The 16,777-nt window shown below is 34.6% G+C and overlaps 1 protein-coding gene across 1 annotated transcript in view; it reads right to left on the bottom strand.

The window, feature by feature from the left end:
- Positions 1 to 16,777, bottom strand: part of HFM1 (helicase for meiosis 1) — a gene marked incomplete at its 5' end in the record, with an annotated part of 114,176 nt that overhangs the window by 39,061 nt on the left and 58,338 nt on the right. The window contains 7 exons of the mRNA XM_080801850.1: positions 2,717 to 2,863; positions 3,472 to 3,575; positions 5,039 to 5,196; positions 5,323 to 5,406; positions 5,634 to 5,719; positions 8,450 to 8,581; positions 8,664 to 8,761. Of these exons, the coding sequence (XP_080657976.1) occupies positions 2,717 to 2,863; positions 3,472 to 3,575; positions 5,039 to 5,196; positions 5,323 to 5,406; positions 5,634 to 5,719; positions 8,450 to 8,581; positions 8,664 to 8,761 (809 nt within the window). The remainder of the gene's footprint in view (positions 1 to 2,716; positions 2,864 to 3,471; positions 3,576 to 5,038; positions 5,197 to 5,322; positions 5,407 to 5,633; positions 5,720 to 8,449; positions 8,582 to 8,663; positions 8,762 to 16,777) is intronic.

The following is a 16,777-nucleotide window of genomic DNA, read 5'->3' as shown; positions in this document are numbered from 1 at the left end:
GCATTTCTGTACCTTCATCTGTGGTCATTTTCCTTTAAGGAACTCCCTTTAGTATCTCTTTTACTGCAGGCCAATAAATTTAGTAATTGTGTAGGAATGCTTCAGTTTTGTTTTGTTTTTCCTCAAAATGTCTCTATTTCACTTTTATTTTTAAAGATACTTTCACTGGGCACAGAAATCCAGGTTAGCATCATTTTAAAACATTTTGAAGCTGTTGGCCCATTATCTTCTGTTTCTATCATCACAGTGGATAAACCAGCTGTCAGTTTCACTGTTCCTCCTTTGAAAGTAGTATTTCATTTTTCCATGTCTGCTTTTAAGATTTTCAGCAGTTTTGCTACAATGTGCCCAGTTGTGGTTTTCTGTGCATTTACCTCCTAGGGTTTGCTAAAATTCTGAATCTATGAGTTGATGTCTTTCATTATTTTGGAATGTTCTCAGCCATTGTCTCTGAATATTACATTTGCCCCATTCTTTTCCTTCTCTGCTTCAGAGATTTTAATTATGCATATTTTAGAACTTTTTGAGTATTATGCTTTTTTGTGTTCTTTCCATTCTCTTATCTCTGGGCTTTAATTTGAATATTTTTTCTTGTTATGTCTAACAGTTCACAGATCCTAAGTTTGGCTATATCCAATCTATAATTTTTTTTTAAGATTTTATTTATTTATTCGACAGAGATCACAAGTAGGCAGAGAGGCAGGCAGAGAGAGAGAGAGAAGGGGAAGCAGGCTCCCTGCCGAGCAGAGAGCCCAATGTGGGGCTCGATCCTAAGACCCTGAGATCATGACCTGAGCCGAAGGCAGAGGCTTAACCCACTGAGCCACCCAGGTGCCCCTCCAATCCATTATTAAACCTACCAATAAGTTTTTCACTTCAGATAATGTATTTTTCAATTCAGGAAAGTCCATTTAAATCTCTGTGTGGATTATAATTTTCTGGTGAAACTTCTCAGCCTTTCATACATTTATTTTTTTCCTTTATTTTTTGAAAATACTAATCATAGTTATTTTAGAATCTTTAAATGGTAGCTCTCTTATTTGAATCATCTACAGGATGCTTCACTTCCTTTATACTGTTAATTATAAGTCATATGGTCTTGCCTCTGTGAATGTGTTGTCAGTTTTTATTATATGGCAAACATTGTATCTGTAAATTCCAAATTATATTATATTACACCAAAGAAGGTTTCCTTTTTCCTGTGTTAAGCAAACATGGTGAATGGCTGATCACATAAATCCCTTTAGAGAGCATAGCATACTTGGGCTTTTAATTAAGAGCCTACAGGTCCTTGACTCCTCAGCCCTGAAATGGTTCTCCATCTGGAAATTTAGTTCCTTTAGTCTGCTTTCACAGATGTCCTAAAAATTATATTTATAACTTAGGTAGGCTTTATAGTTGTTACTGTGGGTACACTGGCCTGCCACAAACTACTGCATCCTACCCAGAAATGGGAGCTCTTCTGTGTTTTTTTTATTAATTTTATTTTTTATTTTTTTAAAGATTTTTTTATTTATATATTTGACAGAGAGAGAGAGATCGCAAGTAGGCAGAGAGGCAGGCAGAGAGAGAGGGGGAAGCAGGCTCCCCACTGAGCAGAGAGCCAATGCGGGGCTTGATCCCAGGACCCTGAGATCATGACCCAAGCTGAAGGCAGAGGCTTAACCCACTGAGCCACCCAGGTGCCCCCCTCCCCCTTTTTAAAGACCTTATTTATTCGAGAGAAAGAGCACATGAGAGGTATGAGCAGGCAGATGGGCAGAGGGAGAGGGAGAAGACTCCTTGCTGAGCAGGGAGCCCTGATGTGGGCTCATATGTGAGACCATAACCTGAGCCAAAGACAGATGCTTAATCAACTAAGCCACTCAGGCACCCTACTCTGTGTTCTTTAAAGAGGTGGAGATAAGTGTTCATGGGTACACAGAATAATTCTCTATGTGCTCTTCCTGCCTTCTTTCACTGAAGTTACTATTTATTATAACTATCAATTCAGAAAGCACAACTGTCTAGGTTACTTTGATAGGAGTTACTGCTTTCACATTCCTCAGTACCTCTTAGTTACTCCCCTTACATATAAGGTAATTAGCAATCTGAATATTAACTCAGTATTGGATGATATTAGTTACTATTAGCTTTTTATATGTAAGAGTAATATATTTATTTTTTTCTTAAATCCTCACCATATACAAATATACACTGAAACATTTACAAAGGATGTAACACGATTTTCTTTAAAATATAGAAGGGGAAAACTGAAGAGAGGTACAGATGAAACAATATAAGCCATGGGTTGAACATTGTTTAAGGTAGGTAATGAGTACATAAGGGTTCATTATACAGAGCTGTCCAGTTTTGTGTATCTTTGAAATATTCTGTAATAAAAAATTCTCAAGTTCACTGTCACCTGATTTGCCTCATCAAATCTATAAAGTCTTATATATCATTTGCTCTTCCCCAACAATGGCCTTTAGAAAAAAAGGAGCACTGTATATAAAAAACTAGTCAAATAATCTGTGCTCCAAATATCACCCCAATTTGACAAATATTATTTATAAGAAAGAAATCCTACTATATATTATTAATGTAATTATTATGAAGCTTAAACATCTAATTCCCAAGTATCTACATCTTGAATGAAGCAGTACTATAACACTGATACTCCTCCTTAGCTATAAGTTTGCTTTAATGCAATACAGTAATAAATATAGCTATTTACCTTTATTGGGTCCCGCTATTGTAGATCTATTTGAATGTTTAGAATGGGAAATCTCTGTTTCTGATTTTTTTCGCATAACTATTTGATTTTCAAGCCTCTTCGGTCCTAAGTAAAAGACTGTAAATTTCTGCTGAATATCGAGTCCAACTGGAAAAAGGAAAAGAGTATACAAGTACTTAAGTCCTATAAATCTAGCCATGAGATCATTTTTTGTTTTTATATCTTTCACATTTCTATACCTTTTGAAATAAAAGAGCTAACAAGTCCAGGAAATAAAAATATATTAAAAAAAAAGAGTTAAAAAAATATAACAAGTTAAGGGGGGTGGTGGGTTAGGTGAGCCTGGTGGTGGGTATTAAGGAGGGCATGTATTGCATGGAGCACTGGGTGTGGTGCATAAACAATGAATCGTGGAACCCTGAAAAAATTAAATTAAATTTAAAAAATAAGTTAAAATTTATACATTTATCATCATAAAAATAAAAATCAATGTTCCTATAACAATTGAAATTTTATTATCTTGGAAAATAAAATACTTATTAATGAACAGATACAATTTTAATTTTGTTACCTTAGTCCATGCTATCTTTTACTTATCTAAATATATGAAACTTCCTATAAAATTACTCATATTATTTAAATAGATTGTTTTTAAATAATATCATTTAAACTGCTTTTCTGTTTCAGCATGAAGGAAATTTTAAAATGCTATCATATTCTTTACATTTATGTGTTCATTACTTCAGTGAACTTACCATACTCAGAACTAATTAGATTTATGCTAAGATCTTCAGAATTAAAAGCTCTCTTCACATCAATCTTTTTAGTCCAATTTCCAGCTTTTAGCAAAACAGAATCCCTGAAAAAGAATAACATCATTTAAATTGTAATTGGAATACTAAATGAAATAATATATTAATCATCAAGGGCAGACTGACCCTTAGATAGGTCCTATCTGGTAGTAAACTAAAGTCAGTACTGAAAATTACTTGCTGCAAATTCTGAGGAGGAAGAAATGGAGTGTCAATGGGGCTACCACAACCATAATTTTCTAACTACACATTGGCCAAACAGCTGATTCCAAGTTAAATTGCTTCGTTTCAGGTCCACCTGAATACATAGTTGATATCAACAACCCATGAGCTTGCCCCTAAATCACTACCACTCTCAAATGGCTATATATAAGTTACACGAATTTGTGAGAACTTGAATAGTATCTTTAAAATTCATATAAAATAGTCTGTGTCCAATAACATCACAAACCAGCAACCAATTTTGTGATTGAATTTATTTTAGCTTTATATATACAAAACTGTCTTCAGACTTATCACAGAAAACAGATTTGTACAATGACATATTCTCTATAAATGTGTCATAGCTAGCTGCAGTAAAGCAGTTAACAGTGAAAGGGATGTTCTATTAGGCACTGTAGTCCCTTTAGGAACCTTACATAGATTATTTTGGGATGATATCGTCCAGTCCTCTGGCAACAATGAGGAGATTCCCATTTCTGAGTCACTGCTAAACCTGAACTTACAAGTACAGTAATACAATTGGGAGCATAGGCTCTGGAGTAAGACTGCTTGGATTTAAACCCAGACTTTGCTATAAACTACCTATATGACCTTAGACAAATTGATAAAACTCTCTGTCTCAATTTCTTCTTCTATTAAGATAATGATAGCACCTGTCTATACAAAGATTAAATAATTCATTACCTGGAATTTATGAGGAGCTCAAAAAATATTAGTTATACCTATAACTGCTAACCTTATAGAGTTTGCCTAGGGCATCTGGGAGAAATAACACTATCAGAAAAAAGACTAATGTAAAAATAATAGAATGGCATGCTAGAGAACCAGGTGTAAGGGAAGGTACCTTCTTTATATATTGGATCTGGTTGCCTGATCCTACAATGGAGCTATAGTAGTTTGCTGGATTTTATTTTGGAAATATTAGATGTATCTTGAAGGAGCAGGAGGAAGATAATGAAAGGGTAGTAAGGTTGTGAATGACTGGAGAAAAGCAAAAAATTAGAAACTTCAACAACAGTGGGCTATAGCTACTCCTAAATGTCATTTATTCACTTGTTAACAAACAAAACAGAACAAACCATGGTGATAGATTTCACACTGTTCATTTGAGTACTGACAACAGTCCCAAAGTTAATACTTTCTTTAACAGACAAGAAACTACCCCATTACAGCATAAGGAAAATGTAATTTAATTAATCCCACAGTGATTTTGTTACTCTTTCTCAGCAGAATTCTTCTTTTATAGTATATGCTTAGAAATAGAATCAAGTGGAAATCGTATACTTACATAATTCTATGCTTAAAAACCAGCTGATTATCTGCATCACCTATGATTAAGGTAACATAGTGAGAATCTGGTGCTGTTCTTTTAGTTTGTAGCTGTTCAAAATTTCTTAATGTAATGGTCACTAATATTTCTGCCATGGTGTCACTATATCTTGCAATCTTTAAAAAAAGAATAGGCATAAAAAGTGTTAAAAATAATCTTACTACTCTTATTCAGCTCCAAGTCAGCTATGGGTAGCTTTATTCTTGAAAAGATAATGAAAATACCTTTAAAAAAAAATTTACCTGTTCCACTTCAAGTTCGTATTTTGGTAGATACATCACTGTTTCTTTTATTTGTGTTCCAAAAGGGGGGTGTCTATTTAAAATCTAAAAACATTTATATCATTATATTCTTACCACAAGGCTAGAAGTTCTTTTAGTAAATACTTTTTAGTATCAATAGTTTTAGTAATGCTTATTCTCAAAACCTTAAGTTAAAATACTTATGACTATGAGAAGGAAAAAAAAATTTAGAAGAAAAAAAGATATAAAAAGTAGGCTTTAAAATTTAGGTAAAATTCAGGTAACATTAGGAATAAGTGAGTATTAAATACCAGTTCAAGTTCCCTTGCATCTGTTTCTTCTATTTTTTTAAAGGAGGTCAAACCTGCATTTACCATTGCATTTGACAATGTTATACCTGTGGAAAATTAATCAAATAGCAGTTTTTAAACAATCCATTTTACACTAAATCTATACTTAACTTTTCAACATTAGTAAAAAATCTGTTTTAAAGATCCAGATTAATAACTAATTTTTGAAGTTTTTTAAAAAAAGTTTTCAGTTGGATTATTTGGGCTGTGACATTTATTCAATTGTTACATTTATTTTTTCAAAATGAAATAAAACATGTATTTGCTTTATAGAAGAGAGAAGAACTCTTTGGTTCACAAGATGATTCAACACTTATTTTTATCATATGCCATCCATAGAAAAAGTACCAAATGATTCCTACTGTTACATGTTAACTGTAACATGTAACATGTTTGAAGAGAAGACAACATGACTTATGGATGGGAATATTGCTTCATAAAGCTACGATTCTCTGAGCATTTCCACTTTTAGAAAGAGTTCTATGTTTCTGTACTGAAATCAGATAATTTTACTCTTCTAAAATTTCCAATTCCTTTCCATTGCATTTTGTATAAAGTGAAAATTTCCTACCATGACCAAACTCCCTTACCTATCTGACTTAACCACAGTCTACCTGTCCCATTTAATTTCCTACCATTCTCCTCTTGCTGACAACTCTCTAGCCACATTTACTTTAATTTTGTTCTTCAAGTTCACTTCTATTTTTGCACCTTCTCTGTTTCCTTATGCTTCAGGAAACTGGAATTTAAAATTCTTACACTCGGGGCGCCTGGGTGGCTCAGTGGGTTAAGCCACTGCCTTCGGCTCAGGTCATGATCTCGGGGTCCTGGGATCGAGTCCCGCATCGGGCTCTCTGCTCAGCAGGGAGCCTGCTTCCCTCTCATTCTCTCTGCCTGCCTCTTTGCCTACTTGTGATCTCTGTCAAATAAATAAATAAAATCTTAAAAAAATAAAATAAAATAAAATTCTTACGCTCACAAATGAATTTAACCAAACCCTGAAATAGGAGATACTATCAGAAGTATAAAATTCCAAAATATTACCATCTTGCCTAGGGCACATATATTACTGGTGGGGATATTACACTATTTCTTTTTCCATACCTTTTCTATCCTCAGAAATTTCTCTTATTCATTCTTAAGATATAACTCCTAGTATTAATAATTCCTTCATGTTCATTTTCCCTCGAAACTTTTCCTGAATTTTAATTTTTTATAGACATTGTTGAAAAATCAATTTGTATTCATCATTCTTTTCCTGGTGCTCAGGAAGAATGTAGATTTTCTTTTTCATTTAGATTCTCCCATTTTCTAGTGTATGAATTTTTGCTGGGCAATTTTTGCTTCCTTCTCTTCAGCCATACTGAGTTAGTATAAAAAACACATTAGTGTTCAGCAATTTGGAAAAGATAGAAGCAAATGATGCCTGATTGACAATATTCTAGAAAGAAAGATTTTTTCAAATATAATGAAAATTTTCTTAATCATTTAATCTAATTTTAAAATTTCTCTAAGTTATTATTTCCCAAATGTTATATGGAACCTCCTTCCCACTTTACAACTCATCTTTGTGAGATGGGTACAGCATCTGGTTTGCTAGGACTTCAGTAGAAAAGTGAGCCTTAATGTCAAGAACCCCTCCTCTAATTTGATCTTACTTTCTTCCACCAGCTAATCCCCATCTTCACCCCAGTTCCCAGGACTGGTCAGTCCTCTGCTATCCCACTGATTTCAAACTTCAAGGAAATAATAAAGCACTTCCTCACAAAATAGTTGGAGATCTTTGTTCTAAGGAATAATGAGACAACCCCTAATAACCTGTTACATTTTTTTTTCATCTGTTACATATTTTTTTAATGTCCCCAAAATGCATATAAAATTATAAAGCTAACAAAGCTGTTAGTCATGGAGTAACAATTCTCTTCTTAGAGACAAGGAGGAGTAGGATCACAAAATCAAGGGAACCAAATTGGAAAACTCTAGAGTATACCTAGTTATACCCCAGTCTTTGTAACTGGTACCTTCTAGAGTTCTTCAGTACATAACTTGAGCTACATCTGAATAGATAAAAAGTGATCATGCAGAATCTTTTGTCTACAGAATCTCTATGAAAATGAGTGTGAATATTGTCCTGTTACTGAAAAAAAAAAAAAGAGAAAAAGTTAAGATATAAATAAGTGATGTAATTCTCTGTAATGAATTAGGAATGGCCAGGATTGCTAGCTCTGTACCTTGTCATTGAGATCAAAACAAAATAATCATAAAAGTGGAAGAGAGAACAACACATAGTTACCAAATACTAAAATGAAATTTCACTCTTGGTTTGAGAACTAATTTAAAAATAAAAGTACCTGAGTGGCTCAGCTGGTTAAGTATCTGCCTTTGGCTCAGATTATGGTCTCAAGGTCCTGGGATGGAGCCCCACATCACGGTTCCTTGCTCAGTGGGGAGTCTGCTTCTCTCTCTGCTCCTCCTCCCTGATCATGCTCTCTCCCTCCCTTTCCTCTGTCTCCCCCTTCCCTCAAATAAATTTTTTAAAAATATTTTTTTAAAAAAGAGCATTCATTTTTATTAGATTTCCCAATTGATTTCAAATAGAATCCTTCAAGCAGGAGAAAATGAAAATCAGATTTTCAAGAAAAGTTCAGTACCTTATTTAGGCCTACAAACACGTTTTTTCTTAAAGTCTATAAATACCATAGAATAATTTTCCCAACAATGAAAAACAAAATAAACTGCAGACATTGACAAACTGTCTGCTTGTATTCAGTACCTACCAATTTTTTCCAGCTGTTTGGATACATGTAGAGAGTTTTCCCAAAGTCTGCATCTAAAACATTTAGCTAAAATCAAACTGTTCAATAGTACAGCAAACTTCTTGTCTTGAACAGCCACAAAATCTGATAACCCTAAAAAGAAGTTTCCAATATTAAATCTAGTATAATAGTTTACTGGGAAAAATACTGAAAATCCATTAATCCTATAACATACATCTTGTAATTCGTGAGCCGTTCCTGAAAATCTTTGAGGTATCTTGTGTCAGAGCAAAGTCTTGTATAGGAATGCATCCTAGCTGAGCCTGAATAAGACTGAAGGAAAGAAGAAATTTCATGATTTCCTTGTAAAAACTATTATCTCATAATATTTGACATCATTGATTGAAGTATCTCTTCTTAAAATTCCTTTCTACATTGATCTCTGTGACACTAGATGATTCTATATCTTGTACCATTGTTGTTACAAGTCATTGTTAATTTCTTTCCAACCTCTGAAAGTTTTCTTATTTCCCTACTCTTCATTCCCTTCAAACTCTCTTTTTCTCAAAAATATCATTTCTTCTCAGGACTTTCATTTTAATTTCTAGATCAATAAATTTCAAATGCTTACAGGACACTCTCAGACTATTTCTTTAACCTCAACACATCTAAAATTGTTGTCTTATTCTCCTCTAATAGAGTACTTTTAGCTCCACATAAATAAGTTATTATAGAAAAGCAAGGCACTTTATGTAATAAACAAATATTTTTTTTAAAGATTTTATTTATTTATTTGACAGACAGAGATCACAAGCAGGCAGAGAGGCGGGGACGGGGTGGGGGGAAGCAGGCTCCCCACTGAGCAGAGAGCCCGATGTGGGGCTCCATCCCAGGACCCTGAGATCATGACCCAAGCCGAAGGCAGAGGCTTTAACCCACTGAGCCACCCAGGCGCCCCTAAACAAATATTTATTAAGTGCCTATGAGTGGAAAGCAGAGTGTTAGCTCTTAAGATTCTGTTCAACATATGAAGGTCGGTAACATATTAGTTGATTATTAGAAACTAGCAGTTGCTTGGCTACAAAATTTGAGAAGTGGGTGGTAAAAAGGGAGAAAAGGTACTAATATACATTGCACCTACTATATCCCATTTTGCCTGTACTTTTCTAACCAGACAAAAATGTGCAACTCATCACCCTATGGGTCTAACTAAAATTATCAGACTTATATTAATTTCTTAATAAGTCAGGTATACAAAGAAAGTAGAATAATAGTTATATTTCATGGTTTAATTTTAGTAAACAACATGTGAAAATAGAAGGTAGTAACCAACTCACTTCTCAGAATGGGTGCATATAGCTGAAACTAGAAACTATTTAATTCTTTTGGCTATAGAATTATATAATTCTATATAATTCTTTTGGCTATCTTTGGAAAGTTATTTTATAATATCTATTAAGAAACAGTTGTAAGGAATAATCTAAAATTTGTATTGAACCACAAAAGACCCCTAATAGCCAAAGCAATCTTAAGAAAAAAGAACAAAACTGAGGGTATCACCATTCCAGATTTCAAGATATACTACAAAGCTATAGTAATCAAAATAGTATGGTATTGGTACAAAAACAGGCATATATATCAATGGAAGAGAACAGAGTCAGAAATAAACCCATCATTATATAGTCAATTCATCTTTGACAAAGGAGGCAAGAATATGCAATGAGAAAAGGACAGTTTCTTCAACAAATGTTATTGGGGAAACTGGACAGACACGTGCAAAAGAATAAAACTGGACCACTTTCTTACACCATACACAAACATAAACTCAAAATGGATTAAGGACCCTGGGATCATGACCTGAGCTGAAGGCAGAGGCTTTAACCCACTGAGCCACCCAGGCGCCCCAGTAATAACCATTTCTTGAATACTTACTATACTCCAGGCACTACATAAGATGCTTTGCATACCTATGAGAGAAATTGCTAGCTGACTATCACATTATCTCTTCTTACCTATACACAAAGATTCTATTTCTCACTCAACTTTGTAGCTAGATGTGGCCCTGTCACTAAGATAAGTTAGTAAACTAATAAAAATGATATAAGAACTTTCCAAAAGTCTTCTGTATCCTGGCCAACTTAGTAAAGGAAAGATTTTTCAGAAAAGATCTGTGTATAAAGAATAGAAATCCCTCAAATGAATCCCAACTCAGGTACGACATCTTAATCTAGACCAAAGTAGCTATTTAGTTCTGTTTTTAAGTTTTAAAAAGATAGATTTCCTTTTCGTCATTTCAATTAAAGATTATAAACAAGAACAATAATAACAAAAGAAATTCTGCTAATGAAGGAAAGTTAAAGGTGTATTATGAAGCTGCACAACTCTTTTGAGAGAAGAGTTATTCTGCAGCCATTTTTTTCTGCCTAAACATACAATAAGAATGCCCAAAGAAACATCTGAGACAAAAAATCAAGTTAGCACATGGAGCTTTCTATGTACTTACTCTTCGTCAAATTACATGAAAGGATGAACATATGTATATGTGTGGTTTTTTTTTTTTAATTTATTTGACAGACAGATCACAGATAGGCAGAGAGGCAGGCAGAGAGAGAGGAAGCGAAGCAGGCTCCCTGCTGAGCAGAGAGCCCGATGCTGGGCTCGATCCCAGGACCCTGAGATCATGACCTAAGCCGAAGGCAGAGGCTTTAACTCACTGAGCCACCCAGGCGCCCCTCTATATGTGTGTTTATATGTTTATGTCTCTATCTATAAAACTACAGGAGAGCAAAAAAGCATGCCACTGGTAAAGAAAGTTTAATGTTAGAAATAAAATCTATGGGCGTGCCTGGGTGGCTCAGTGGGGTAAGCCTCTGCCTTCAGCTCAGGTCATGATCTCAGGGTCCTGGGATTGAGCCCTGCGTCAGGCTTTCCGCTCAGCAGGGAGCCTGCTTTCCACTCTCTCTCTCTGCCTGCCTCTCTGCCTACTTGTGATCTATCTCTCTGTCAAATAAATACAAAAAATCTTTAAAAAAAAAAAGAAAAAATAAAATCTATGAAGAAGATCAAATCTATAAGAAAAAAGCCGAAGGAAATTATCCATAACACATGCAGAAGAGACAACAGACATAATATTGTAGTAACTGGCAACAGAGTGTAACTACATTTATCATGGTGAGCATCATGTAATGCGTAGAATTGTTGAATCACTATGTTGTACACCCAAAACTAACGTAACACTGTTGTGTCAACTACAATTTTTTAAAAAACTCTTTCCTGAAATAAAAAAAGTCAACAGATTAAGAAAGACAGTCCTGAGATATTTCTCTGAGGAATTTATTGAAATGCTGTATTCTGAGCAGGTAAGTTAGTCTGCCACTGCCACTCTCTCATTTGTGGAAAATATTAGGCAGTTTTTGGTATGTATTAAGGGCTAACACAGGAGTGTAGACATTGAGGTCAGAGAGGCAGGTCAGCAGCATTAACAAACACCCAGGAGAGGTAAGGAGCCTTTATTCTGTTGTGTTTTTTTTAAGATTTTATTTTTTTATTTACTTATTGGAGAGAGAGAGAAAGGGAGAGTGGGGTGGGGGGTGAGGAGCAGAGGGAGAGGGACAAGCAAGACTATACACTGGGAGAGAAGGTAAAAAATGTAAGCAGAGAGTCAGAAGTTCCAACATTCACCTCGTAGGAGTTCCAGAAGGAGGGAACAGAGAGAATAAAGGAGAAATAATTAATTTACAGAAGAAAACTTCCCAGAACTGAAGAAAGACATGACTCTACATATTAAGAGAGTCCCCAGAGAAAAACTGAGAGCTCTTCCCCTAAGGTCAGGAACATGGCAGGGCTGTCCACTATCACCACTGCTATTCAACATAGCACTAGAAGTCCTAGCCTCAGCAATCAGACAACAAAAAGAAATAAAAGGCATCCGAATTGGCAAAGAAGAAGTCAAACTCTCACTCTTTGCACGTGATATGATACTTTATGTGGGAAACTCAAAAGACTCCACTCCAAAACTGCTAGAACTCATACCGGAGTTCAGTAAAGTGTCAAGATATAAAATCAATGCACAGAAAACAGTTACATTTCTATACACCAACAGCAAGACAGAAGAAAGAGAAATTAAGGAGTCGATCCCATTTACAACTGCACCCAAAACCTTTAGATACCTAGGAATAAACCTAACCAAAGAGGCAAAGAATCTGTACTCAGAAAACTGTAAAGTACTCATGAAAGAAACTGAGGAAGACACAAAGAAATGGAAAAACGTTCCATGCTCATGGACTGGAAGAACAAATATTGTGAAAATGTCTATGCTGCCTAAAACAATCTACACATTTAATGCAATCCCTATCAAAATACCATCAATTTTTTTTTCAAAGAAATGGAACAAATAATCCTAAAATTTATATGGAACCAGAAAAGACCCCAAATAGCCAGAGGAATGTTGAAAAAGAAAGCCAAAGTTGGTGGCATCACAATTCCAGACTTCAAGCTCTGTTACAAAGCTGTAATCATCAAGACAGTGTGGTACTGGCAGAAAAACAGACGCATAGATCAATGGAACAGAACAGAGAGCCCAGAAATAGACCCTCAACTCTATGGTCAACTAATCTTCGACAAAGCAGGAAACAATGTCCAATGGAAAAAAGACAGTCTCTTCAACAAATGGTGTTGGGAAAACTGGGACAGACACATGAAGAAGAATGAAAGTGGACCATTTCCTTACACCACACACAAAAACAGACTCAAAATGGATGAAAGACCTCAACGTGAAACAGGAATCCATCAAAATCCTTGAGGAGAACACAGGCAGCAACCTCTTCAACCTCAGCCACAGCAACTTCTTCCTAAAAACATCATCAAAGGCAAGGGAAGCAAGGGCAAAAATGAACTACTAGGACTTCGTCAAGATAAAAAGCTTTTTTGCACACCAAGGGAAAGAGTCAACAAAACCAAAAGACAACTGACAGAATGGGAGAAGATATTTGCAAACGACATATCAGATAAAGGGCTAGTATCCAAAATCTGTAAAGAACTTCTCAAACTCAACACCCAAAGAACAAATAATCTAATCAAGAAATGGGCGGAGGACATGAACAGACATTTCTGCAAAGAAGACATCCAGATGGCCAACAGACACATGAAAAAGTGCTCAACGTCACTCGGCATCAGGGAAATACAAATCAAAACCACAGTGAGATACCACCTCACACCAGTCAGAATGGCTAAAATTAACAAGTAAGGAAATGACAGGCATTGGCGAGGATGCAGAGAAAGGGGAACCCTCCTATACTGTTGGTAGGAGTGCAAGCTGGTGCAGCCACTGTGGAAAACAGTATGGAGGTTCCTCAGAAAGTTGAAAATAGAGCTGCCCTATGACCCAGCAATTGCACTACTGGGTATTTACCCTAAAGACACAAATGTAGTGATCCAAAGGGGCAAATACACCCTAATGTTATAGCACCAATGTCCACAATAGCCAAACTCTGGAAAGAACCTAGATGTCCATCAACAGATGAATGAATAAAGATGTGGTATGTATGTGTTTGTGTGTGTGTGTGTGTACATATATATATGAATATTATGCAGCCATAAAAAAAACCCTGAAATCTTGCCATTTGCAATGACGTGGATGGAACTAGAGGGTATTATGCTAAGCTAAATAAATCAATCAGCGAAAGACAATTATCATATGATCTCACTGATACGAGGAATTTGAGAAACAAGACAGAGGATCATGTGGGAAGGGAGGGGAAAAACGAAACAATACAAAACCAGACAGGGAGACAAAACATAAGAGACTCTTAATCTCAGAAAACAAACTAAGGGTTTCTCGAGGGGAGGAGAGTGGGAGGGATAGGGTGGCTAGGTGATGGACACTGGGGAAGGTATGTGCTATGGTGAGTGCTGTGAGTTGTGTAAGACTGATGAATCACATATCTATACCTCTGAAACAAATAATACATTATATGTTAATAAAAATAATAAAACATAAAATAAAAATTAAAAAATAAATAAATTTTAAAAATAAATAAAAAGTAAATAAAAACTTTTTAAAATTAACCATATATTAATCCACAAGTAAAATCACAATATAAAGCAGAACACTGACAGGCCACATTCTCCAACTACAACCCAGTAAAAGTAGAAGTTAACAATAAAATACTGACTTTAAGAATTTTAAAAAACAATTTTAAATAATTCTTAAAGAGGAAATTAAAATTACCATTAAAAAGAATAGAAATAGATTTAGAAAACCTATAGAAGAATGCGAAAGTGGTACTTACTAGAAAATTTGTAGTCTTAAATATTTTATGGAAAACAAGAAAAAAAATAAATGGAGCAAACATAGAGTTTTTTAAAAACTACAAAAAAAAAGAAAGTGAAAGGAAGAAAATAAAGATAAAATCAGAAATTAATGAAATAAAATAAATGGCTTGCAAAGATCAAAATATAGAAACTTCTGGAAAATCCAATTAAGAAAAAGCAGAGATGACACAAATATATTAGAAGTTAGAAAGCTGACATTATATTTTCAGAGGAAACTTTTAATTTATTAGAGAACAAAACGTGTCATAAAACAATCTGGATGAAATTAATGTTATCTCAAAACATATAAATTAGCAAAAATGTATTCAAGAAAAGTTAGAAACCCTGCAAAAAACAAAAAACATAAAAGACACATTCAGATTCATTATAATGACAACCCAAAATAGATTGCTCTCTACCATGAACTCAAACCTGTTTTTTTTTGTTTGTTTGTTTTTTGTTTTTTGTTTTTTTACGTGTAAGTGAGAAGGAGGAATATGGATCCCAGAACCTAATCCCAAAGGTGTGAGGAATTCCTTGGTGGTGTGACACTGGATGCTTGACACCTAAAAACAGTAATGGGACAAGAATGTTTGCTTTGAAACTAAAGACAGTATATTAGAAGTTTTACCTAAAAGAAGTTAAGGAAAAAAAAGGAGTTTTAACTATTAGAAATCAAGAGATAAAACTATTCCTCTTTATAGATATGATTGTCTATCCAGCAAATCCCTGCAAATCAAATGAAGGGCTTCCAGTACTCTTAAGAGAGTTCAGTAAGATAGATAAAACAATCAAAATTCAAAAACCAGTAGCCTTAAAACAAAAACCAAAACCCAGTAGCCTTCTTATATACCATCCATACCTGATTACAAAATACAACGTTATGCAATTTTTAAAAGGACTCTGTTCACAATATCATACTCCATAAAATATCAAGAAGTAAACCTACCAAGAAATATAAACCTAAATGGTAAATTACAAAATGTCACAGAAAGACATACAAACCTGAACAGATGGAGAAAGATACCATATTCCTAGACAGAAAGATTCAGACCTATAAAAACAAGAATCTTCCCCAAACTAATCTATAAAATCAATTTCAACAGGACTTTTTACAGATCTTGATGAACTGATTCTAAAATTCATAGAGAGTAAAAAGGTAAGAAAAGCCAAAAATATTTTTAGAAGAACGAAAAGGAGGAATTTGTCTTACCATATCACAAAACTTCCAATAAATGAATAGCAAATAAAACAATGTCATATTGTCACAGCAACAAAATAAACAGACTAGACTAATAGTTAAGTGTCCCGAAACAGATCATTAGGAATTTAGTTTATGAGAAGACAGCATTTCAAATCAGTAGGCAAAGAGAAAACAGCAACGTATTTATCAAATACATCTGACTACCTTTTGGGGACAAAATATAAATTCCTAACTTATACCATATAAAAAATTAACTCCAGATGCCTTATAAGAAGCCTAAGGGTAAAAACAAAATGGTTTGCAAGTACTGGAAGAAATGATAGAAGAAGTCCTATAATCTTAGGACATGTGGCAGAGACTGCTTTGCCTACCCAACATTCATGTTCTTTCCTTCTTAATAGCAGAACTCCAATTTTAACCTAGGCACACTATCAACAAGATATTTCCCAGTGTCCTTTGCACTTAGGGGTAGTCATATAACTAGGTGCAAAGTGTTATCAGGTCTTCCAAGAAGTCTACTAAATGAGAGAAGATACTCAAATGTAATGGCTGAAGCCCCTGCAGTCATTTCGGACAATAAGGTGACCTTGAAATAGAAGTTATGTGGGATGACAAAACTGAAAGATAAAAAACCCACGTACTGATGATACCATGAAGCCACCATATCTACCTTAGAGTATCCACTTCGAGCTATCTCTTTGGTAAAAGAATAGTAGCCTGTCTTCTTTAAGCTATTGTTAATTCACATTATTATATAGTTTTCTAATCCTAAGAAATACAGGATGGGAAAAAACTTCCTAAAAGACACAAAATCCAGAACTCATAAGGAAAAG

The sequence above is a fragment of the Martes martes genome (genome assembly GCF_963455335.1).
Source record: "Martes martes genome assembly, chromosome: 4".
Classification (NCBI taxonomy): domain Eukaryota; kingdom Metazoa; phylum Chordata; class Mammalia; order Carnivora; family Mustelidae; genus Martes; species Martes martes.
The sequence above is the reverse complement of the archived record's forward strand: the minus strand, read 5'-3'. Positions and strand labels throughout refer to the sequence as shown.